Source organism: Sipha flava, unplaced genomic scaffold (assembly GCF_003268045.1).
Source record: "Sipha flava isolate LNK unplaced genomic scaffold, YSA_version1 258_pilon_pilon, whole genome shotgun sequence".
NCBI classification, from domain to species: Eukaryota; Metazoa; Arthropoda; class Insecta; order Hemiptera; family Aphididae; genus Sipha; species Sipha flava.
This window is the reverse complement of record NW_020272917.1, coordinates 276,223-301,144: the sequence shown is the minus strand read 5'-3', so window position 1 is coordinate 301,144 and position 24,922 is coordinate 276,223. Positions and strand designations below refer to the sequence as shown.

The following is a 24,922-nucleotide window of genomic DNA, read 5'->3' as shown; positions in this document are numbered from 1 at the left end:
CTAGGGTATACAATATTTTGATTATTATTCACTTTAAAATATAACAAATATATGCATTTCTTTTTATAATTATTGTATATATATATTTATTTCATAGAGACATGTAGAAATCTTGAATTATAACTAATTTGATAAAAAATTCAGTTCTTAATTTTATTTATCATAGTAGGTAATATTCTTACAATTATATTAATATATAAAATAGTTTAAGGATAACTTATAGAATTAACAGTATCCTATTTCTGCACATACACTTTCATCTTTAATATCATCCAATATAGTGTTGATGATTTTATTTGAATATTCTTCCACTAAGTTAATGCACTTATCCTTGTCAGGTAATGGATCACATAATGCTTCCAATCTAAACTTAATGTGCTCCTTAAAAATAATATTTACTCATATTAATACTTTAATTTTTATCTTATTATATATCCATAAATAATTCTTACTTCAATTTTAGAGCTTTTGATTTTATTTTTGATATCATGTATCACGTCCTTGCAAATTGTACATTTTGGATGAAATTTTCTTACTAAAAAATGAAAAAGTGAATTAGCATCATTTTTGTTTTTTTTTTTTATAAAATAAGATTGATTATGAAATTTTACCACATGGTTGAGTACAAGTAGGCCGCATCAAATTTATTAAACTTCTAATGAGCCAATCGTTATTGGTGTCTCGAGCATTAAGTGTACAACCAAATTTTAGAAGTATAATCATACCAGTCACCTTGAACACAAAAAATGACATTGGCAATCTTATTGAAATTTAATTTAATATCTTAAGAAAATAGTATTGGCGCAAAAAATAAATTACAAACATTTGTTTAAATAAATATGGTTTATTAACATTTTTTATTACATTATGAAATGATTTCTACATCATAAATAAAAACATACACATGAAATTTTAGTTTTAATTAAATTTATGCTACAGATATATTTTACTATTGAAAAGGAAATAATGACAAGTATATTCTAGTTTTCTGGTAGAGCAGTACAATTTTTTAAATAAAGTAAAATTAATAATAGTATATTTGTTTTTGTAATACGTAAATAAGATTTAAAAAACAAAAATGCATGATACATTTAACTTGAAGTTAATATTAAATTAATTTCTAACTAAATTGTTTTATTTTATAATAAAAAATGAAACAACTTTAGTCTTACTCATTAACTATTGATGAGTTGTTATTACGAACAATTCATAAACGTACTTAAATTTATTTTAGTAATTTTAGATATTGATTTATTGCCAAAATTCAAATGATTATGAAATGTATTTAATACTTATGAAACTTATACATTTGATATCGATAAATTGTAATGTGTAAAAATATATTTTATATTAATCATTGAATAATACGAATAAAGACTGGGATACATTGTTGAAATATATAAAATAAAAATTATAATATAATTATAAGAAGAAAAGGTTGGCTCATTTTTTTCAGGCTTAGCCTCTAACATAATATAATATCAAACAAAAATAGTAATATATTTAAAAACCCCAATCAACATACAATGAATAATTATTAAGTCTAAAGTCATTAAATGTAAGTCATTAATTATATTATAAATCTCGAATTATCACGACACGAGCGTTTAATAATTATACAAAATATCACTTCATTTTTCAATAAAATTCACATTCCATGTAGTGCGATTGCATAACATCTCAGCCTGAAAAAAAAATTATTAATAATCACAAATCGCAATGTAATAAAAATTTAAATAGTCATAAAAAGATTCTAAGGCGAAGAAAAAAAATAAGAAAACAAGAATGAACGGAGGGTTATCGTAAAATTGTATTTTTAGAGAGTTGATACAGAAATAAATAATGATTATTAGTGAACATATATAAATATCTATAAACATTTTCAATTTTAATATATTAAATTTTAAAATCTCAATAAATGATAGGGCCAATTTTTTTGAATCATTAATACTTAGTAGAATAACTAAGTCGAGCCTTGTATTCAAGTGATAGCATAAAAATATTTAATATTCCATGTTTGAAAACTACAAGATTTATAGTGATGGCTCACTACACTAATGTAATAAAAACACATGGTGAAGGAATTATATTCTTTATATTGCTAAAAAATTAGAATTTTCTTTTTAGAACAATTTTAAAACAGTGTTAATATAACCATGGTTAGCTTTCTGGTCTAAAAACACTAATGAGGTATACACTACACATATGAATAATATATAGTAAGTGAAATTGAATTCAATATTTACCTTGCACTCTTTGGCGTTATCTTTAGAAGCACACCAATAATTGACACCTTTTAAACACTCTGTATTATTCAATTTGTTGACTGCAACACTCTTATTTTTACTGCACAATGACATTTTTTCGCACATCATCCATGTAGGCAATTGATGATAAAGATTTTTGAATGTTTGATTGTATGAGTTTATCATCTCCAAACACTGCATATAATAGTTATTTGTGTGAATTTCAATAGTTTTTAGAGCACGTTAATGTTTATGATTTCAACGTACACATCCCAAATATATATGACCACACAATGTAAGAAGAACCATCAATAACAGTATTCTGGTGCATATCCATTTGTGAAGAGATGAATACAAGAAATATGTTAAAAATTAACATCTGATGGGGAGTTAATGAACTATCAACTATATAACTAATGGCTTTTATTATCTTCGGGGGAATAAATGCAAACAATAATAACATCACATAACCTAAATGGACTACAATTCTAGAACAGCGGGAGAATAGTGAGTTATAAATTTACCTGCTCCTTGTGTTTTATATCAACTTCATAGCATAACTCCATTAAATCTATTTCATCAATGTTGACTGATTTGTTGTTCAAACGATCATTGAACACAGAGACAAATGCTTCACATACAGCACACTCACTGGAAGTATCTAATTCTACAGGTTTTGTTGTAGTTGGCTGCATAACCTCACTCATCTTTTCAATATTATATTTAGTTTCATCTGTTTAATATAATATGATAGTAAATAGTTTTACATATTGTATAGTAAAAAATGCAGTTCTCTTATACCAATTACTTCTTCGCAGACCATTAACGCCATACATGCTATGGCTGGGTTAGTTCCTATTTTTAAAGCATTTATAATTTGTCTATAGTTTGTATAAATAAAGATCTCACATTCACTTTCTTCGACATTTGGTAATATTCTGCACACTGAATTCATAACTTTTTCAATTTCATCCTAAAAAAAGTAAATAATTACAATAGATTTTAAAACAAAATTAATATTTTTAAAATTCATTACAAAATGAAACATACTTGATTTGATTTGTCTTCGATCTCAGAATTCAGATATTTCATAACAACAGTACAGACCAGACAAAATGGTGTTGGAATTTTCGGTTCTTCCAACATTTTGTAATTGTTGGCCAATAATTGTCCCATATTGTACCCTGGCAACACAACTGTGACTAGTCCAGAAGTGGCTATCATATTTGATTCTAAACAAAGATACAATCCTTTTAATAGTAATATTAAATAAATAAGCTTATCCAAATTTTCAATAAATTTAACTAAAAAATAAATAGGAAGAATAGTTAAATTTTCACATACCAATTTCATTTGCAGCGCTATCAGAGATGGTTTTGGGTGTACAAATATTTAATAAAACACATATTTCTTGAGGTGGAATTTGAGCAATCAACATGTCAAGTATACTTTCTAAATTATTTGTAACAAAATCTGAGCATTTTGCTTTCCAATTAGTTGGCAGTTTAGTACATAACTTTTCCAATGTATTTTTCAATTCTGCCTACAAGTTAAACAAGGATTTGCTATAATAAGTTAAATTTAATTGGTTCTAAGACATATTTGGATTTAGAGTTTAACCATATTAATACCTCATGGAGGTTATATAAATAAACTACTAAATCATTAATAATATTTTATCTAATAGAAATAAAAAATCTGGATTCCAATAATTTCACTAATTAATGAACAGTATGAAGTATACTTACTTCAGTATTGTTATTAGAGATATCAGATTCTAACGCCGACATAAAAATAATACACATTGAGCACTCCGGGATACTTTCACTATCTTTGTTTGTGATTATAGATAGATCTGTAGCTGGACATAGTTTGAGTTCGGGACAGATCTAAAGAAATAATAATCATCAAATAAAGTACAGAAAATTATTTTGGATCACTCACAATAGATGGATCAACTTCTTGAGCTATAAGAGAAATAAATGCATCTCCATATTGATCAATGAATTGTTTACATTGTGATTCATATGATGATGGTACAATTAAGCAGGACTTTTCTAACGCAGAACGAATTTCTTCTTCGGATTTTGGATCAGTAACAACTTGTTGAACATAATTTAAAATTGACTGACAGAGAAAACAAGCAGTTTTATCCGTAGGCATATCCACATTAACTGTGAAAATATTATTATTATTATATTTACAATGTATTTTTATCTTTTTAATATGCAATCTTACCAACAAAGTGCATTTGCTGAGTAAAGATATCAACAGTAGATTTTTTAATATCCTTAACTTTTGGTGGCTGTTCATCAACCACAACCTTCTCTTTTTCAGTGAATGAATTGCTTGCTTCGGTTTGTAAAAGTTCAACTGGAATAAGAGGGTATCTTGGCTATATATAAAAAAAAAAAATTGTTCAACAAATTAAAAACTTAATTAAAAACATAGCTATCATTATTTACTTACTGCAATATAATCCTCACTATAACGAGTATTGGGGCAGATACCGATTATTGAACAGAGTACTTTTCCATTTAATTCTGTAAGAAGAAACTGATACACACGTCCATAGTTGTTATTGACCATTTCTAAACACTAAAATGAGATATTGAACACATAATTTACACAATTACTTAAGTACCGATTAAAAATATATTTATATGATTATAGATTTTACCTCTTGTGAGAATGATCTGGTTTGTTTACAAAGACCGGTGAGCACATCTAAAAATTGTTCTTCGGTTGTATTGGCTACTAAAATATCTCTTAAATGTTTAACCATGCTTTCACAGAATTCACAAGTCAAATCATCACTAACTTTCTTTTTTTTATATGATTTTTGAATTCTACCACGTTCACCAGCATTATTGATTTCAACATCCATTAAAAGACCTTTTGATTCCTAAATACAAAAAAATTGTTGAATAAAATATTTTTTTAGATAATATATTTTAACTAAATTCTTACTTCATAATCATCGGCATAGGGTTGGAATGAAGCAGGACACATTCCACTTAACATACATACATTACGTATACTGAAGTAATTTTTAAATCCATTGTAAATTTCATTGTTATACCTTAATACAATACTACTGCATGCATCAGAATAACTGCTTAATTCTCCACACATCTTAAAAAACAAAATATTTAGCTGTTTATCATAAGTATAAAGTTATTTAACTTACCATCAGTACTTTATTTAGAAGATCATCTCTAGACATTTTCTGTACTAAATCTTCACCTTTGTCCATAGCAATAGCACATTTTTGACAATCAGAGTATTCAGTAGAAACTTCTAGTTGTTTCTATATAACATAATTTTGATTAATATAAATAAAAAATGTTAATTAGAAAAGTATAGTTACATTTTCACTATTTCTCAGTAGTTCATCAATGCGTTCATTATTACACAAACCAGAAACAGTGCAAACAACATTTGGATCCATTTGTGAAGCCAAAGTATCAACAAGTTCTGGTATGAATTCATCAGATAATTTTTTACACTCATTTTTAACAATTTTCAGTGGTAATAATTGACAAGATCCATAGAAAACTTGTTTCAATTCGTCCTAAAATAAAAAATTAGTATTTAACAATTCAAAGAAAATAAAGTTTAGCATAGATTTGACAATACTAGTTTTTAATATCTTTTTAGTCCAATGATCTGGAAAGGACAAAATATAAAGTATAAAAAATATTGTATGTTGAAAATTAAATTGCTTTCCATTTATGTTTTAAAGAATTTAATATTTAGTATAAAATAAAAGTTTAAATTTTTAAAATGAAGTTTTGTTCACTTATTATGTTAAATTTTTGTACAAACTGAAATCAGTTAAAATTGTTTTTACTATAATAATTATTTGATTTAAAGTTATGGTGTGAACTAATAAAATCTAATACAGAACTTAGCTTTTTTCTTCATAAGAATATTACAATAGGTGACTAGAATTTAAGTACTTACGGCATTAGACATAAATTTATTAGACATAAAATTAAATTGTTTTTTAAGTAAATATACTTCAACAATACAAAAATATTTAATATTAAGTAATTAGTGACTAACCAATGTAATGTTACTCTCTAGTGTGTCACGAGCTTCTTTCACCATGTTTTTGCAAATAGTACAAATATCATCATTGTCTTCTGGGTAATATTGGGTTTCCCAAGTTGTTTGAATACAATGATTAACAGCTTTGCATTTAGCTGCAGTTCTAGAAAAAAATTAAATGTTTTTATGATATTATTTGAAATTATTTGGAATAAATAGTTCAAATGAGTTGGATTAGCAATACTGACTATCAAGGGATCATCGGTAACATTTTTTTAATAAAAAGAAATTAAAACATATATAAATTGGTCTGCACCTAGATGCACCCAATTGGAAATTTCCTGATACTCCAATATGATATCATTGCCTAATTTTGTGTGCTACTCAAAAGCTTATAAATATATTGATATCTTAGTACACAACTGCCATATACTTGATGTGCATTTCTTGAAGCACACTTGATTGACCATTAATTTTGAGTCATACACAAAGATATGGTAACCAAATAGAAAAATATATCAGCTGGAGTACCACGAGGTATCGTTTTTAGATCTACCTTGTACCACAGTATTGCTTAACAACATTTCCAGGTGGTGGATGTATTGTTAAATTTTTTTTTTAAAAAGAGGCATCTATCTTGTACGTGTTCTACATAGCTGATATAAAAATGACAATACAACAATAGCTATGTTCGCTGACAATATATCAATTTTGTTGATATGTAAAAACTAAATACATCTAATAGCTTAAAAAATTAATTAACAATTTTTTTGTTTAGATTAGTGATTGGAAATTAAAATAAATGGTGAGAAATCAGTATACTTTAAATATAGGTTATGTAAAACTGAAAACATTGTACAGAATCAAATAATTCTACCCAATTTTTTAGTATAAACCCTTGGAATACATCTTAACTCTTGACTCAGAAAATTAAGACTCTGATTAAGACAGAGCAATGGAAAACCCTAAATTATTTTTACTCGTTATAAACATAATTACGACCAAAATATGTTAGATATGTGTTGAATGAAAATATTTACTTAATAACAAAGAAAAAAAAATAGAGATGTGGATACATTGTCTTTATCATAGTGCAATTAGTGAACATTCTGTTTTCAAATATTTTTATTTGTATTATTAATCAATTTTGAGCTTTAAAATTGTTAAATAATTTTAAATAAATTATGGAAATATTATTTAATTATAAAATTAAAATTATTCATTGTCATTAAGTTCTATCTTGAGTAGGATTCTTCATGATGATTGCAATTCAACCACTACCCTCACATTAGTTATGTTTATTCTAAAAATATATATTTATAGAATTTATAAATAGATTTATAAATTAAATTTTTTTTTTTTTAATTTACAATTGTTATATTATTTTCTTAGAATAAAATTAATCGAATACACATAACATAACATTAACAATGAATAAATAAAAATAAAGTTACTGGTTTAAGTAAAACTATTGTTTAATTTTAAAAAATAAATGTAAAAATGTAATATTATTCATTGATTTATAATAATATTTATAAGTAAAATTAAAAACAAAATAAAAACTTGTTATGAAACTAGAACAGTATATATAAAGTTTTAACTATAATCGGTTAAATTAAAAAATTAAGTAGTTAAATTTGTTATTAAATTAATATAATGTATATAAAATGATTAATAATCTTCCCATCAATCCAAGCAATTGGCTTTATACCAAGATTTAATAATAAAAATAGTCAACAATTTAGAAACTAAATAGGTTGTAAAGAATTCAATGACAAAATACCTAACAATAAAAATACAATGAGGGCAAAAGCAAATAAACAATTTACCTTTTGTTAAGCAATAAAACATTACTAATAATTTATTGTTTAATTTAAATTAAATTAAAAATTAAAAGGACTTTCATGTAGACAAATCAATTGTATTTAAGACAAATACTGACATTATTTATGTGAACATTTTTAAAAATAGGTTTTATATTTTTTTCATTCATTTGTTGATTTTTTTTTTTTTTTTGGTGATATTTTACTTATAAAATTAGTGTAAGCCTTACAAAAGTAGTTTTTAACAAATTGAAGCAATGCAGTGAATAACAAAGCTTTACAAACTATGTCTTATCAATTTTTAGAATATGATTGTACAGCTGCATAAAATATATGATAGCATGACTAAGCATGTATTATTTAGTCAAGTTTCCTATTTCTCAGGGTTAACCAGTATGAAAATATCTAATACCTTTAATCAATTCAAATATAAGTTATATATGTTCTTATTTTTAAATTTGTTGATAAGAATACATTTATATAATTTATTTATGCTATTAAATTATCAGTTCTTCAAATAAAATTAATGATATTCAAAAGCACATAAACAAATGTTATTATTATTAATGATTCATTATCTAAATTCTAAAGGTACCTGATATATTATTAGCAAAATTAACCGATAGAATACAAAGAAAAATTTAGTAATACATAATGAAACAATATAACTTATTCGGAATCAACTGTATCTACATTATATAATAAATTGAATATAAAATATCTAAAATGTATATAAATTACTGTAATAATACTACGGGGATTTTAATTTAATAATTCAACAATCAAACTAGTCTTATTACAATAAAATATAACATGTTGTTGACATCCCATAACAATAGTGAATCTTATATTCATTGAAATACAATCTAAAAAAAATTATAATCTAAAGGTAATAAAAAGTCATGATTGGAACACGCCTATAGTGTTTTCTTGATTAATTATAGTTACAATAATATCAAGCCACTTTACGATGCAACCCAACGATAATGTTAAAACCAAACTTATACTTACTTAAGAGTTGAGCACCAATATCCTGGGCCATATGTACATTCGTTCAGCCCCAACTGTTTGATGTGTTTTTGATGGATGACATCTTCGACGCCACCGGTTAAAGCACCTGGATCACGGAAGAAAAAATGATTATTAAAAAAAAAAAAAACAAGCATCGGCCTCCTTAGAGAGCCGATCCTACTCCACTCACCTAAAGACGACGTAGCTAAGAACCCGAAGACGGCAAGGGCACAGCAGAGGAGTACAGAGGTACCCATGGTTCTTGTGTAGGGCACACGCGTTCGGGAACGTGTGTGTGTACAATCGGCGGCACAAAGGCACAAAGGTCAGGCGAACGTGGAACACAAAGGGAACGCAAAGCGCGTTACAGCGGACGTGTGACGAGAATGAAACCACGAGACGGGACAAACACAACTGCGACGATGATGATAATGAAACCGAACGGTGGCGGCGTCAGCTCGCGCTCCTTGAACGGTCGTGGAGGGGCGGTGAGGGGTTAGTGCGCTGGTCGGTTATAGTTGTTATTACGTCGTGTTTATACGCATAGGTATTTTTCGTTATATTATTATTATTATTTAACAAAGCGGTTCGAAACGTGTGACGCATGCGTACGTTGCGCAGTCCGTTCTGCGGGTCTCCCTCACCGCTCCGTTCATCCGTTACGCGTTCGCTCGAACCTGATAAGCAATACAATATTCAAATGAGTTTCGTATCGTTTCGCCAACGCATACCGATGTCTATAACCATCGAAAGCCGCGTCCACACCAAGAGAACGTTGTCGGATACAAATGTTTAAAAATGCGTCCAACAACATTGATCAAGTAGAGAAACGGTCACGTCATGAAATACATCTACTCTTCGAGTAAAGATGTCACATGAACATGATGCTGCGATTGCCGCGACCTAAAGAAAAAAAAGCATAAAAGATACATAGTGGTTGTGTGACACGATGGTGGATTTTCAAAGAGATTGAAAATTATACCATGATTACCAATAATACCAGGTAAACTGGTGAATTAAGGTACCATTGTTTAAAAACTATTGAACATGGTCTACAATTAATTTATAATTATGTCTGACATTTTTATTTGGAATTGCACTAATTGTTTTGTATTTTTTAAGAAAAAAATAATGATTATCATCAGATGTAACGGTAGGTATAAAATTTTTTTGCTTATGTTTAGCGAAAATTTTGAAATATTAATTAACCTTGTTGGCTATCGAATTTCCAAAAATGATACAAATTTTCGAAAACCTATTCCAGTGAGTGAACGATTGTCATTGCTTAGCCATTTTGTTTTAGCTAGTGGTGACTTTTTTACGACAGTTTAATGTATTTTTGAACTGGTCTGGGCCTGTAAATACATTTTATCCGGCAATGTCTGTATATATATTTTAATGTTTACAAGCACAAGTTGGGGAACAAAATATTGTTGGTGACAGTGTGGGTATGCGATTCGGAAGTAAAATTTATTAAAAATATATTCCAAACTTTGTCGGCAACAATTGTATAAGACAATATTTCCTTGGTGTGGACGCAGCTTCACAACCACAATATCATCAACAATAATAATATCATCGTTTTCGCGTTGAGAAAACATCGTATTATCGTGTACGCAATCGCTATGATTTTTCTTTTGCACACACGACCGCCACCATGTGCCCTTGAGAACGATTATTTTCATTTTTACGCTTTTCTTTTTACGCTCCCTCGGTTTAGCAGTGTACCGTGTAGTATGTATAACTTGCAAACGTTTAGTTGGCTCTACGCGAGTACCTTACTATCCTTATTGTTACGTTGCTGGACATTATTGTTGAACTCATTACTCGAATAAACGAGTTTAAGTTTGATCGCTCTGATTGAAAGAAGTAACTTCTGCAAACGGTTAGTTACTTGATGGACCACTTATAATGTCAACAAGTCATAATGGCTTTATTAGATTTGTACTTTGTAGTTTATATTTAATGTTATAACTTTGTTCGTTAATTTTCAAAGGTTTTACGATTGAATAATTCTGCAATCGACCAATACAGTTGATCATTGATGCGTGAAAAACGATGTATAATTTTATGAGTCCGTGAAAATCAAAAAGCGAAAATAAACATGTTTTTTATCTACATATATATAATAAATATTTTATATTTCTTAGTGTGTTAACAAACATCGTGGCTATAGGATTTAGTCGATATCACGTGATTCTTGCACTTATTACAAATTATAATTTATTTTGATAACCAAATAATCACAATGTATTGAAATTTACAATTAGCGTACAATACTATAAATCTCACTGTAAGGGTCTGAAAGGATGAGGGTTTTAAAAAAATGTAAAATTTAGAATGTTGATGTACACCGTTTATGTGAATTTATAAACTAAATGTTATTTATTTATTTGACTCGGAAATCATATGGAAACTATTGAAATAACTATGTATTAAATTTTTAGGTTAGGTAATATATTTTATTATTTTATATATTTTTTACATTTTTCCTTGACATTTTGGGGAGGGGGTTGAATCCCTTCGCGTTCGTGAATGGTAAAGGTGATCTATAGTCATATTTTAAAATTGTAAAATAAATTGTCTATTGTAGCTCAAAAATCCAATGCAGGTTTATAAAAAAATGTATATAACACATGTAAATATTCTATTTTTAAGTGTTCACCAAAATCATGAGAAATAAACTAGGTGAAATGTCTTGAAGACATGTTGTAGAAATAGATATTGGGAACTGACGACTTGTGGTTCCCATCGCAATCAGTAGCACACACGTTATGGCTCAAGGGGACAAAAATTAAAAAAATTAAATGGTGAGTGGTCGTTGACTGTTATTATAGGCCTTATGGACGAGTATTGGTCAATATTATAACTTATTGTGTTGTTCATGCACCTAGTGTACGGCTATTATTATGCAATAAAGTCTATTTTAAATATTTTTTGGGTGGGTTGGTGGACGATATTAGTACATGTTATACCCATGTTAGTAAGATTGATAAATGCGTGCCACTGTTCGTAATTATGGCATACCAACCTTATTGTAAATCTTGCACTCGGTTTCAAAGTTTTTTCTTTTCGCGGCGCACGGAGCCATGTCACCATGGAGTAGTATAGGTGACTGCAAGTTAAACCTAACTTGAGTACAGCAGTAAGGTGCTGTATAATTAAAAATTAATTTAATATTCGTTTTAATGAAGAAAATTTGAAAATTAGATACGAATAGGAAAAAAAAAAATTAAATCATAGATATAATTAAGGTATCAGGCGTACGTTTAAAACATGTAATAGAAAGCTATTTATATTATGTACTTGGATTATAATACATATTTGATTGATATAATAAGTAGTTATTTTTTTTCTTATACTTTGTTCTATAATCGAAGCTATTTTATTTAAATATATATACAACTTAATCCGGAAATCACTTATCACTGAACTGTAATATTGACCATAATAATATTTGTCATTAAAACATATTACTAGTTAGTCAACTAATATTTCTAATTTATATAAATATTATAGTTCAATAAATGACAAATTTATTTGGAACCTCAATTAAATCTGTATTCTTTAATACGAAAAAATAAAAACGAAAATAAGATAAGATAAAATAAAATCTATTGAAAATACGTTTGGATAGTTTGTTTAATAAATTTATTAAATATTAAATAAAAATTAATTGAATTTCTGAAATTAAAATATTTTATATAATTAAATATTTTTACACGTTAAATTGTATAATGATATCATTGCGATTTCAATCCATTATTTGGAGACTTTGAATTGTTAGAAAACTATCGTGTACCTATAAAGTATACAGTATACACTGATTTGAGCCTATTTTTTTCATAATGGTTTTTTTTTTTTTTTATATAATTTATATCGATTGTTTAATGAAGTACATTAGTATACTACGATACATCACTGTAATTTGTTATATCTTTGATCGAATCGTTTTTATTGTTTTCGAAAGACTTTCGTCACTGGTAGCCGGTTGTAACGACCAATCGTCCCCTACAGCGATAATGAATACCGCTCATAAGAAACCTAGTCATATTGATTTTTTTAATCAGATGTTTTAAAGAACAAAAAATGTTGTTCATTTTTAATGTTTACTCGTGCATTGTGTCGACACACGTTTTTCGACGACCGTACACTTTTTTGTTTACATGTTTACATTATCGACTGTCGTCGATAGAGTAAATAATAATAAAATAAAATAATAAATAATATCGAGTCGATTCTGTGTACGCATTGAGCACAGGGCCAGCCATGCGGTGGCAGACTCACGAGTCACAACAATGACTGCCGTTTGTAACTCTCAATTGCTAAATATATTGCTACAATGTTGGTTATATTGCGTTCGATTTAAAATGAACCCATGTTAAAAACGGATGTGCGTTCCTTTTGGCCGAATGCATATTACAATCGTTATTTATTTGTCATTTTAGATCGAACAATACGGTCATACACACACACACCCCCATATACACACACACACACGTACGCAGGTGCGCACTCGCACTCACAAAAGTAGGCATCTAGGTAGAGGTAGTGGCTGTGTTTTTTTTTGTACTGAACAGACGGCTCGTGTAAATAAACGATCGTACAAATATATAATCACACGCAAAGCGATTTGTAAGAAACCACGTGTACCACCACCGGGGGCACTTTTCGGATTCTTTCTCATATTGTGTGCTGCAGCCCTGCAGGAGAAGGTACTTATATGTATATATATATATATATATATATTTATATATATCATCCAATTCGTCGAATCTCCGGAATTCCAATCTTCTATGCAACGTGTGATCAACTGAAAATATCCTTTCAGAAAGGACTGTGACGACAATGCCAACGCAAAGAATAATATTTACGTAAATTCAGCTTCGATTTTTGTGTGGTAATTTTTACGGAAAAATTATTATTTTAGATTTGGGGCTTTAAATTTAATTAATTGTTTTTTTTTTCAAATTTATTATCTAATATATAAACTATTTACTAAACATTATGTGTACCTACATAGCCATTTACGAATTATATATAAACAATTTAATTTACCTATATAAACATTTTATTTGGGCCACTTATTGTGTCATGTACCTACACATGTATGCGGTGAAATATGCTTTACAATTCTTACATTGCTTTAGTCGAAAACTATTTGTGATCGGTGAGAAACGTGAGGGTTTAAACTTTATATCTGTTTTTCAATGTAAATTAGTAATTTTTATTCTAAACAACAGTAAATTAATATTTTTGACATGATGCTCCATGACTCATTGTACATTTGGTTTATATAGTATACATTATAATGCTTAGTTATCTTAATATTGCACTATTGTTGCAGTAACCATAACTCGTGTATGAGTCATAATAATCCAAGTTTAAATATCAGTATATTAAATATTGACTTGCAGATATGCTATTATTTTTATTTATTTATATAGGCAAACAAGGTATAAATATGAAATACATTAATATTATATTGTACATTTATAAGTTAAAGAAAAATATAATCACCATATTTTTTACATACATTTAATAAAAAATAATAAGTAATAGGTACAAAAATGGTTAACATGATTGATGGTTACTGATGAGTTTATACTTTTGATTTATTAAAATTATGGGTCATGGTATGTAGGGGCGGAACTAGGGGGTGAAAGACGGGGATACATCCCCAGGCTTAAAATTGTAAAAGATGTAATTTTTGTAGTTATTAAAAACTAGTTTGGTGTTTATAATTATGTTAAGTACTGATATTAGGCACAAAACTCAATAAGTATGACTTTATGTTATTTATTACAAAAAAATTGTCGCGAATTGTATTTGATTATTGGTCAATGATAGGGCATAATCTTAACGTTTTTCTCGGGCGTAAAAATTCCTAGTTATACCTCTGATGTTATGGCAGCTCAATAATAGGTGTATAGTAATTTAAATGCCGTAATAAAATTTTGGAATTACTTAAATCTATTAAATATTTAAAAACTATACTTAGATCAATATTAGTTTTAAATTATTAGTTATTAATACCTATAACGTTAAAAATTATTTAATATAAATATAATTTTAACAGTTTAAAAATATTTCTATAAAAGTTAAATTAAATTTACAAATAAATTCAAATAAACGTAGGTATATGGTAAATGAATCTGTAAATAATAATATATCTATTGTCTTATGTTCAAAACTTCCTTTATTGTTTATAATCAATATTGGAGATTTTTTAAAATGTATTGTCATATAAAAGTATTTTATTATTTTAATCTTACAAAATTACACTACTATATCTTGGAAGAATAGATTTATTTTATGTATTAGTTGATTTTGTCTACTTCATGAGCGCATACATGTATTAAAATATTAATAAATTAAATACAAACGTCAAATTTGATAACCTAAATTACGAGTATTAGTGTAAGTTGATGTAAACAAGTTATAATAATATAATTTATTAAACTTCCTAAGCAGTGCTCTACTTTGGGAGGACGCAGGGGGACTGCGTGTCCCTTCTAATTTTTAGAAATTTGAGCATCCCCTACTATTATGATATTATAACTATAACGCTCAACAAGTTTTGGGGACGCAATTTTTTTTAAGCAAACAGAGTCTCCCTTCTTTAATTTTGCCAAGTCGAGCACTGTTCCTAAGACATAAACAGTAAACATTTTAGAATATGGCAACATGTACCAATAAATATCATTGATTATAAAAGCTAGTATTTATAATCAATGATAATATTAAATAGGTACCTATTATATACATTTGATAATAATGTCTTTAAATATTATGTTTGTACACTATACATAGTTTTTAAGTATTAAAATAATTTTATAAGGAAACGTATTTGTTTCAATTTCTTATTTGATATAAAATTTGTACTATAGATATTAGTATAAAATTGGAAAAAGTATAAGTTTTTAATTTAAATAAAATATTATATCAATAATAAATATAAATTTTCAACATAGCTACAAAAACTAATATATAACTAAAATATTCCATGCATGGATGAGCTATGAGGAACTAATATATTGAAGGCTATAAGATACTTTATATACAGCATATTTGTATAAAGTAGTCAATCCATCTTTTTTTCGAACAATTGATAATATAAAATTATGACAAAAGAAAAAAATTTAAAATTATACTTCTCTATACATAATTTGTTCGTATAGTTTTTAATTATAAAAAATGTTTCAGTACAATATATGTATTAAAAATTTAAGATTAACCAACTAGCAATAGTCAGTTATATAGCTAAAAGCTTAGTTTAATACTTTTTGTTGTACTTTTTTGTAATCTGAAATATAAGTACTATCCGCTTTATTGCTACTAGAGTTCTGTTATTTGCAAGGTTGGCATGTATAATTATTTAATTAATACATTTTAAATATGCCCCTAGGGATTATATTATAGTATAATAATAAAACATAATAGTTCTTGATGGTTTATTAAGAAATATGCTGGTAGGCATTATGTGTAAGTATATATGTATACAATTTAAAATCATTTGAAATTAACTTGGTTATCAGAAGCAGCCACTAATCATTAAATTGTTGGAATTCGTAATTGTATACGATGAAAATAATAATAACGTACAATGATTAAAAATTATTAATATCCTTAATTCTATATAATTTAATTTTATCACAGTAAATAAGTGTATGGAATCATAGTGTTTCATTATACTTTTATCATGAGTTTTGAATAATAGAGTGATAATAGTAAATGTAATAATATAATAATGTTATTTGTTTACACAAAGCCGTAGCAAAAAGGAATAGAGGTGCCTACGCTCCGGGCGCAAAAATTAAAAATTTGCATTTTATGTTAAAAATTACAACGGTCAATGTTATATTTGAACATATGAATATTATATAATTATATATTATATATTTTTATATACTATAACAACTTCAATATTTTTTTTATTAATTAAAGCAATTGTATAAAATAAACCCAATAATAAAACTAATATTTTTAATTTAAAAAGGGTGTATTTGAAGTTTCACCCCGGACACAATGTCTAGTTTCTACGGTACTGTGGTTATATAAATAAAAAACATATTGCATACTCGTGAGACGTGTTATATAATTGGTAAAAAAAATCAGATTATAAATAAACGTGTATTTAATACGTGTACTTATCAAGGGTTAACAATTTTATAAGTATTGTAGTAATTAAATATTTAAATTAATCTATATTATATATTACATGAGGCATATTACTATAGTAATTATTATTTTATTTTATGAAATAGACTTGTTTATAAAGAAATAAGTTCTACGATCACGTATATTATTATATGACTAGTTAAATTTAATTAAAAAAAATGGAAAAATATTTTTAAATTTATTTAAAAAAATTAGTAGAAATCAAATTAATAATGATTAAATTAGTCATTTTATATAGTTATGTTTTGTCTATAATCTAAAGGATTTGAGGAAATAAATAGGAAGACTTTAAACATTATATGAATTATGATGAAAATGAAGTCGATGATAAATACAAAACAATAAACACCAAATTGAGAGTAATCACTTATTGGTGAAATTAATATATTACAGCATATTTAAAAAACTTTAATTTACTATCGAAAAATTAATTAATTTTCTTAAAAAAATATGTCATAATATACGTTTTAATCAAATATAGAATTATAAACATTTTAATTTAAATATTTGCATTAATGTTATTATTTAGTTTATCAATAAAAATTTACAAATTACAATGATTACCTACTGTGATGGCTTTTTTTTGTTGCAGCAAGTATGTAGACGCATTTTTTCGAATATTAGACGGCTTACAAGAAATATGAGTTAGATAAATTATTAATATATTCACTTACTCAAGTATTTAATTTCTGTTATATTCAGTGGTGTATTTTAAAAAAAAATTATAGGGGGTATTTACATTTTTTCTAATAAATAAGTGATTTTATAACATATATATATATATATATACATATACAATAAAACCAATGATATAAGGTATGAATCAATAATTACATTTTTCTATTATTATTATAAATTCTAATAAAGAGTTATTTATAGTCAAATAATATAAATGATTTTCTCTTTTCCTCTAGATATCTTTGTAGCAAGTCATTTATGACTTTTGAACCTTTTTTTTCTTTTGGGAGGAGTCGAAACCCTCTTTGAAAATACGCCACTAGTTATGTCTATACAATATTTTAAATAATTAGGTCATATACGCACATAATTATACACAAATATGTGAATGCTAATTACTGTGTTTATTTATTTGAGTTATTTAAATTATTGTAAATATAATTTATTGGTTTTTAATGTTGATAAATTGTGTAGAAGTACAAAACATGTTGTATGTAGAATTACAATAAGGACTTATGATTATGGTTTTAGGTTAAGTTAGGTTAAGGAATATTTTTAGTAATTTATAGAAATAAAAATGTTTGATCAATACTATACGAGAGTCCCCATTTGTATTATTATACGCGTAGCATGGATGTCGTTACTCAAAAAGCAATGACAAAAAAGTCATACTTGTAAGTATTACAGCCTATTTAGTTAAATTTATATATACATATCATTGTGTCATTGTATGCACATGAAAGACATAAAAAAGAATTATTTAGTAAATAAAATTATTTTTCTTTTTGTTATTGCGTGATACGCAATTTATACACATATCTGTAGGTATATTGTTTAAACGTAAATGACAAAAAATTGCGTGTTTGTAGCATATAACAAAAAATTATTTAAATCGTGTAGAATATATATGTAGATGACGAGATTAAGAAATATAAAAACCAACAAAAAGTATGACATTGGGTATTAGAGTAAATTATAGTGATGTGTAGTTACTGTTGTGAACTGAGTTATGAATTAGTCGAATACATTTTTACGAATAAAGAATTTTCAATATTATAATAATTCATTTATTTCTATATTATTATTATAAAAGTTTTTTCAAGTAAATTAAAAATTAATATATCATATTCATTTTATGTTGAACATTTATATGTTGTATGAACGTTAGCAATATTTAATATCTTTATGTTGTAAAACTGAGTTTACTGTATACTGTATTACTTATATCATATCAATGAAAAAACATTAATAGGTTCTGTGGTGGATCCAAGAAGGGAAGGTAGTTAATTCTAAAAACATATAGATTAGATAATTGTTGTTTATTTGAAAATTAATTTAGTGTTTTTTTTTCAAATTTTACTACTTTGCATTAAAAATCATCTTAATTAGGATTTATTATTTTTGCAGCTGTATTATTTATACAAGAGAAAAAAATCTATAACAATAACAAACCCTCCACATTTTAGTTGAATAACCGCACTTACTTAACGCCTATTTAATTATATAGACCATTACAGTTTTAAAATAATTTTTGTATCAATGAAGCATATTATACGTTAATATAATACTATTTGTTCTAAGCTCTTGGTTTATACAAATCAAATATTAATAGTTTTATACCCAATATCACACTCTACACATACTATATAGGTTAAATTAATAATAATTTTTTCGTTTGAGTTTTTGAACTTTGACCTTTTAGACTTAAATCATAAATGTACTTTCATTAATAAACATAATTAAACGATATATTAGAGTGAAATTTAATTAATTTATCTTTTTTCTATGCTTTACATTATGTGCATATTATTAATTACCTAATGTGTTAAAGTTAAATAAAAACATTTAAATTAAGTTAACTCATATTATATTACTTATATATTCATTCAATATTCATAGTATATATGTTACCGGCAATATGGATAATTCAGGTACTTTGCAAAATGCCTAGACATTATGCAAATTGCCAACCCATTTTAGGCAATGTAAATAAAACATATGATTTTGATTATTATTTTATATATAACCTAGGTATTTTATAAAATACCTAGGCATTATGCGAAATGCCAATATTTTTTTTAGATAAAGTATAAAACATTTTATTATATGTTATATTATATTAAGATTCTTATAATTATTATACATTATTACTCATATTACAGATAAAATTTAATTTTAATATATTATTATATTATTACTATTATATAAATATTTTACTTAAACTATTATTTACTTATTATAACATGTTGTAGAAAAGTGACATTTTGATTGAAGTGTACAAAATATTATTTTTAAGACAAATACACTTTTTATTTTGACACTTGGACTTACAAACATATTTTAAAAACCCTTGGCCAAATCTTGTGGATTCAATTTTTATCAACTCATTATACTGTTCATCAGATAAAAAATTGGTATTAGTCGCCATATTTTTTAAAAAAAATTGTAGTTTGTTATAAAAATTTGACTATAAATTGTATGTATAGTTGCAACACCAAAACGAGACACGAAAATGACGAGAAAAATTACGATATTATAATAAAGTTTTTAGTACGTTCAATATTGTATCTCAGAATTATTATTATAATAGTAAAAGAATATTAATCTTTGTTATGTTAAATCGTGAACGCACATTTATGATAAACAATAAGTAAAGTCGTTGGTAATAGGCGATGTTCAATTTTGTTAGTCTTCTTCATATTGCATACTCCACGATTGGCATTATACATAATACCTAGGCAAAGCTCGTATTATGTATATTGTCGAGTGATTTTTGGCATTTTGAAAAATACCGGATTATCCATAATGGCGGTAACATATATAAAAATTGTTCAGGGTAATTGTAAAATAAGTAATTATAAAATAGTAAAATTACTTTAATTTTTTTCACTTTAAAATTGTATGGCTATGGTAACTGGATAATAGGATAAACTTTGTATTTAATATTGTATATTGTATGTCTATAATATAATATATGCAGAGGTGGAACTAGGAATTATTACGCCTGGGGAAAATATTAAAATTACGCCCTATCGTGGACCAATAATCAAATGCTCTTCTCAAGAATTTTTTTCTAATAATTTATTTACAATCATACTTATTGAGTTTTAACTTTATAACAGTATTTAACAAAGTTAAAAATATCAAATTAATTGTTAATAATAACAAAAATTATACCCTCTAAAATTTTACGCCCGGGGATGAATCCTCGTCTTCCACCTCCTAGTTCTGCCCCTGAATATATGTTAAATGTAAGTTAATGCGAGTATGTTAATTTATATTTAAAATATATTTACTATAGGAAATCGGGAAAGAAAGATTCAAGGGGGTCTAAACAATGGCCACCAGCAAGAATCGTAAACAGTAAACGGAAGCAGTTGTCCGAACAACTTAATTCAACGAAATTAATGTCAAAAGTCAAACCTTTGATATCTCCAAATTTAATTGAAAATCTATTCAAACAAACCAGATTTACCAAGTAGGTTCTATAACATAACAAAGTTATACGCTACAGAAATATTTTATATAGCTAAAAATAGGACTTTATAGTTTATTGAGACATTTATAATAACAAATTTTTTTCTGAGATACAATTTGAAAAATATACAATACCTACCCTCATATAAATATGAACTAATTTTTTGTAAACTATATGTGAATATTATTAAAATTATTTTTTCATTTGTTCAAATGTTGATATTTAGAAAAGAAATTGTAGGATTATGTAAATTATTTAAAAAACTCGTGGCTACTTATGGTGCTGAATCGACATCTTCTGTGGCGGCTATGAGTTCAGCTGCTTTGATAACGATTCCAACTCAGGTTTTAAAGATTTTTAAAACTAATAAAATTGTATACGGTGTTTTTAATGAATTGTACGAATTGTGTTTCTAGGGTTTTGATCGGTTAATGTTCAGAGAATTATTACAGAATGAATTTGGAATCACTACAGAAGAAATTTTAACTGATCGCATATTCTGTTTTTTTGATCAACGTAATGATGGTGTTATACACGAAGATGAGTGGGTAATAGGGCTATCAGTGTTTTTGAAAGGTACTCAAGAGGAACGTATCAAGTATACGTTTACTATATATGATCTTAACAATGACGGTTTCATAACAAAAGAAGAAATATTCAGTTTGTTAAGGTTTACAAACTTGACCACGTAGATATTAAGTTTATATGTGATGTATCGAGTTTCACGTTTCAGGAACTGTTTGGTGAAACATCCGCAGGACGAGGATCCTGATGAAGGTGTTCGAGAACTGGTAGATATAGTGCTACGCAAAATGGATTGCGATAATGATGCAAAACTTTCATTTGAAGATTTTTCCACTGCTATAAACAAACAATCACTATTGCTAGAAGCTTTTGGACAGTGTTTACCGTCCAGAGAAATCTCCGAGTACTTTTTAAATTCGATTAGCAATGTGCAGTAAATATTGAGTACGCTTTTAAATTAATCAGAAATCACTGATTCTTTGTAAATAATTACATGAGTTGCAAATACAGATAAGAGTTAAATGTAGAACAATATAGTGATGAACATTATAATGTTGTGTATCAGTATTATAAATTATTACATACTTAGGTAGTATTATTAGTATTTTTACTATCATAAATGTATTTTTGAGACGGCGCTTTATGTAGGCAATTTCAATATACATTCATAATCTGATATTTATTATTTATACTTTTTTGATAACAATTAAAAATATACATATTTATATTAACTCATAACAGTCACAATTTAAAATTTATAAAGAATATCTAATATATTAATTTTTAGATATTCAAAACATAATAAAATTTAGTTTTAAAGGTGGATAATATTTTTTTTTTAACTTTTACTTCCATCGGTTAAAAACATTTACATCTTAGATGTCTTGTACTTTTCAGATAGCTGATTCTGGTAATGTGCATACTGGCATTTAAAGTATATATACCATATATAATAAAATTATTGGTATTCCATGGTAATTGGATATAAATCATATTTTTTAAAGATCACCAAGGAACTATTTATGAATTTAATATAATTCTAAAAAAAAAATATATCCTTATTTAATATTTTACTTATAATTGTACTTTCTAATTCAAAGATTATGAAATAATCATTTTAAGATATTAATATCAGTACAATTTGATGTCACCTGATGTTTTGGGAATGAAGTCTTTAAATTCATAATTGTATTGTAGTACTTTATCTTCAAAAGTTTGTACCAAATGAAGTATCATAAAGTTAAAAAAATAATTTTCCTTGATATATACAAGCATTTTAAAATAAAAAAATTAATCTTTATTTATATAAGTAAAATCAACACTAGCTTTAAATAAGCTTTAAAACACATAAAAATGAGCCTGTAGAAAATGTTAGGTTTCAATAGAATGTTAATCTGATAAAAAAATAAATAAATAATTATTATTTTTTGAAAGGATAGTCAGTTTGAAGTAAATTTAAAATGTAAATGTAAATAAAAAAATATTTGTCTAAGCATATATTCTGATTTACTGCCGGTATAAAATTACGTTTTTAAGCGGTAAAATATAAAAGATTGTTTAATTATAACTACTTAGTCAATAAATATTTTTTATTTGGGTTAGAGTTTAAAACTGAAGTGTTAAAATATTTTAGAAATTTTTTAAAAGCGTAATAAAATTAACCAATGTTAATTTTGGTCAATTTAAATTATGGATTACTATTACATTTTCTTTTTTAGTAAATGCATATATTTATTTAAACTAAAATGTATAAAAAAATGATTTAATAAAAGTTTAGTTGTGTTGATTTTACTTTTATTGGAATTTAGATATTATTATGACATGAATCAAGAAAAATTAAAATATTTTTATTATATAATGTTAATACTTAAGAGATGAATAATATGTTATTCAATTCATTAAGAATCAAATGTATCACTTAATATTATAAAATAAGTACACCTAATATCATAGACACACACAAGGGACAAGGGTAGGTTTTAGATGTTTAAACCTCTCACTCAAATTCAAGAAAATAATTAAGTGTTTTTAAAGAGTAAAAATGGTTTATAGATTAATATTGTATGGGCCTACCTTAGGCCCACCACTAGCCGGCTTGGGAAGCCAGAATAGTGGCAGGAGCCTAAAAACCCCGGGTTGATCCACCGCACGCCGGACCGGCCTAGCCGTTCTGGACTCGGTGCCCCCAAGGTTGAGGAGCCTACTTCGGCTGAAACGTGGTGGCAGTGGCACAGCGCGAGATAGTAACAAAACCACAACACCCAGTAGAAACCTGGGGTCCCAACACAGTTCTCGTTTCCGCGGTTTGAAAGGTCTCGGTGCTGGTGCTCCATATGACGACCCGAGCTCCTTAGTTATACCTTGGGGTTCGTTTCGACCATGCCCTTTGAGTAACGCATCACGTTAATAGTAGGTATGCGGACGATAAGGCCTCGTCCACAAACCCGGATATCGTGTATGGGCCTGCCTAATATATTTATAATATCTATGAAACTAAAAAAAAAGAATTGTTTTAATCACTGAAATTTTTGTAGTCTATATTGTACTATTAAGGCCCGGTTTTTCAATCACATTTACTCGTCAGATAACTTGAGTTATCTGACAGATAAGAAAAAATTGATAAATTTCAGTTTTTCAATGTCAGGATAGACCTTATTCGATGAATATTGTTATGGATACGTTATCCGTTACTTTTTGTATCAAATAAATCTTATTCGACGGATAATTAACAGCTGATAACATAAAAATGGTTAGTTATCATAATTTTTCATATTATTTTAAATATATATGTGTATATATACACAATTCCAATTTCAATGTACATGTATTTATTTGAAGAGGATGATTATGAAACAATTAAATATTTGAACTATTGACGTCGTCTGTACTCTGTATACGAAAGAATAAAACATATGCTGGCGTGAGAT

The 24,922-nt window shown here is 26.6% G+C and overlaps 2 protein-coding genes across 7 annotated transcripts; one reads left to right on the top strand and one right to left on the bottom strand.

Moving 5' to 3' along the window:
• Positions 1-139: 139 nt before the first annotated feature.
• Positions 140-9,558, bottom strand: LOC112684811 (prosaposin). 2 transcript variants are annotated; one of them, XM_025556500.1, is made up of 18 exons: positions 9,324-9,558; positions 9,134-9,239; positions 6,315-6,462; positions 5,617-5,820; positions 5,437-5,556; positions 5,217-5,381; positions 4,927-5,151; positions 4,716-4,844; positions 4,485-4,641; positions 4,191-4,420; positions 3,995-4,135; positions 3,591-3,789; positions 3,297-3,478; positions 3,048-3,219; positions 2,771-2,979; positions 612-732; positions 453-535; positions 140-381 (listed from the first exon to the last, which is right to left on the bottom strand). In XM_025556500.1, exons 1-18 carry the CDS (start codon positions 9,388-9,390, stop codon positions 226-228), a joined length of 2,814 nt encoding a protein of 937 aa, XP_025412285.1. In that variant the 5' UTR covers positions 9,391-9,558; the 3' UTR covers positions 140-225. The 2 variants fall into 2 exon arrangements, with proteins under 2 accessions (XP_025412285.1, XP_025412286.1); XM_025556501.1 differs by lacking the exons at positions 140-381; positions 453-535; positions 612-732 and adding exons at positions 1,558-1,685; positions 2,247-2,441.
• Positions 9,559-9,857: 299 nt separating this feature from the next.
• On the top strand, positions 9,858-22,544 carry LOC112684812 (EF-hand calcium-binding domain-containing protein 1). 5 transcript variants are annotated; one of them, XM_025556504.1, is made up of 5 exons: positions 9,858-10,136; positions 21,294-21,470; positions 21,697-21,814; positions 21,887-22,140; positions 22,204-22,544. In XM_025556504.1, exons 1-5 carry the CDS (start codon positions 10,117-10,119, stop codon positions 22,430-22,432), a joined length of 798 nt encoding a protein of 265 aa, XP_025412289.1. In that variant the 5' UTR covers positions 9,858-10,116; the 3' UTR covers positions 22,433-22,544. The 5 variants fall into 5 exon arrangements, with proteins under 5 accessions (XP_025412289.1, XP_025412288.1, XP_025412291.1 ...); XM_025556503.1 differs by lacking the exon at positions 9,858-10,136 and adding an exon at positions 13,698-14,007; XM_025556506.1 differs by lacking the exon at positions 9,858-10,136 and adding an exon at positions 13,700-14,033.
• The last annotated feature ends 2,378 nt before the right edge of the window (positions 22,545-24,922 follow it).

Coding starts and splice junctions, on each gene's coding strand:
- LOC112684812 (XM_025556502.1), top strand. CDS start 18,623: ATGGATGTCGTTACTCAAAAAGCAATGACAAAAAAGTCATACTT. Junction 18,667..21,293: donor ATGACAAAAAAGTCATACTT/GTAAGTATTACA, acceptor TATTTACTATAG/GAAATCGGGAAAGAAAGATT. Junction 22,141..22,203: donor GAAATATTCAGTTTGTTAAG/GTTTACAAACTT, acceptor TTCACGTTTCAG/GAACTGTTTGGTGAAACATC.
- LOC112684811 (XM_025556500.1), bottom strand. CDS start 9,390: ATGGGTACCTCTGTACTCCTCTGCTGTGCCCTTGCCGTCTTCGGGTTC. Junction 5,152..5,216: donor CCTATGCCGATGATTATGAA/GTAAGAATTTAG, acceptor TTTTGTATTTAG/GAATCAAAAGGTCTTTTAAT. Junction 536..611: donor TACTTGTACTCAACCATGTG/GTAAAATTTCAT, acceptor TTCATTTTTTAG/TAAGAAAATTTCATCCAAAA.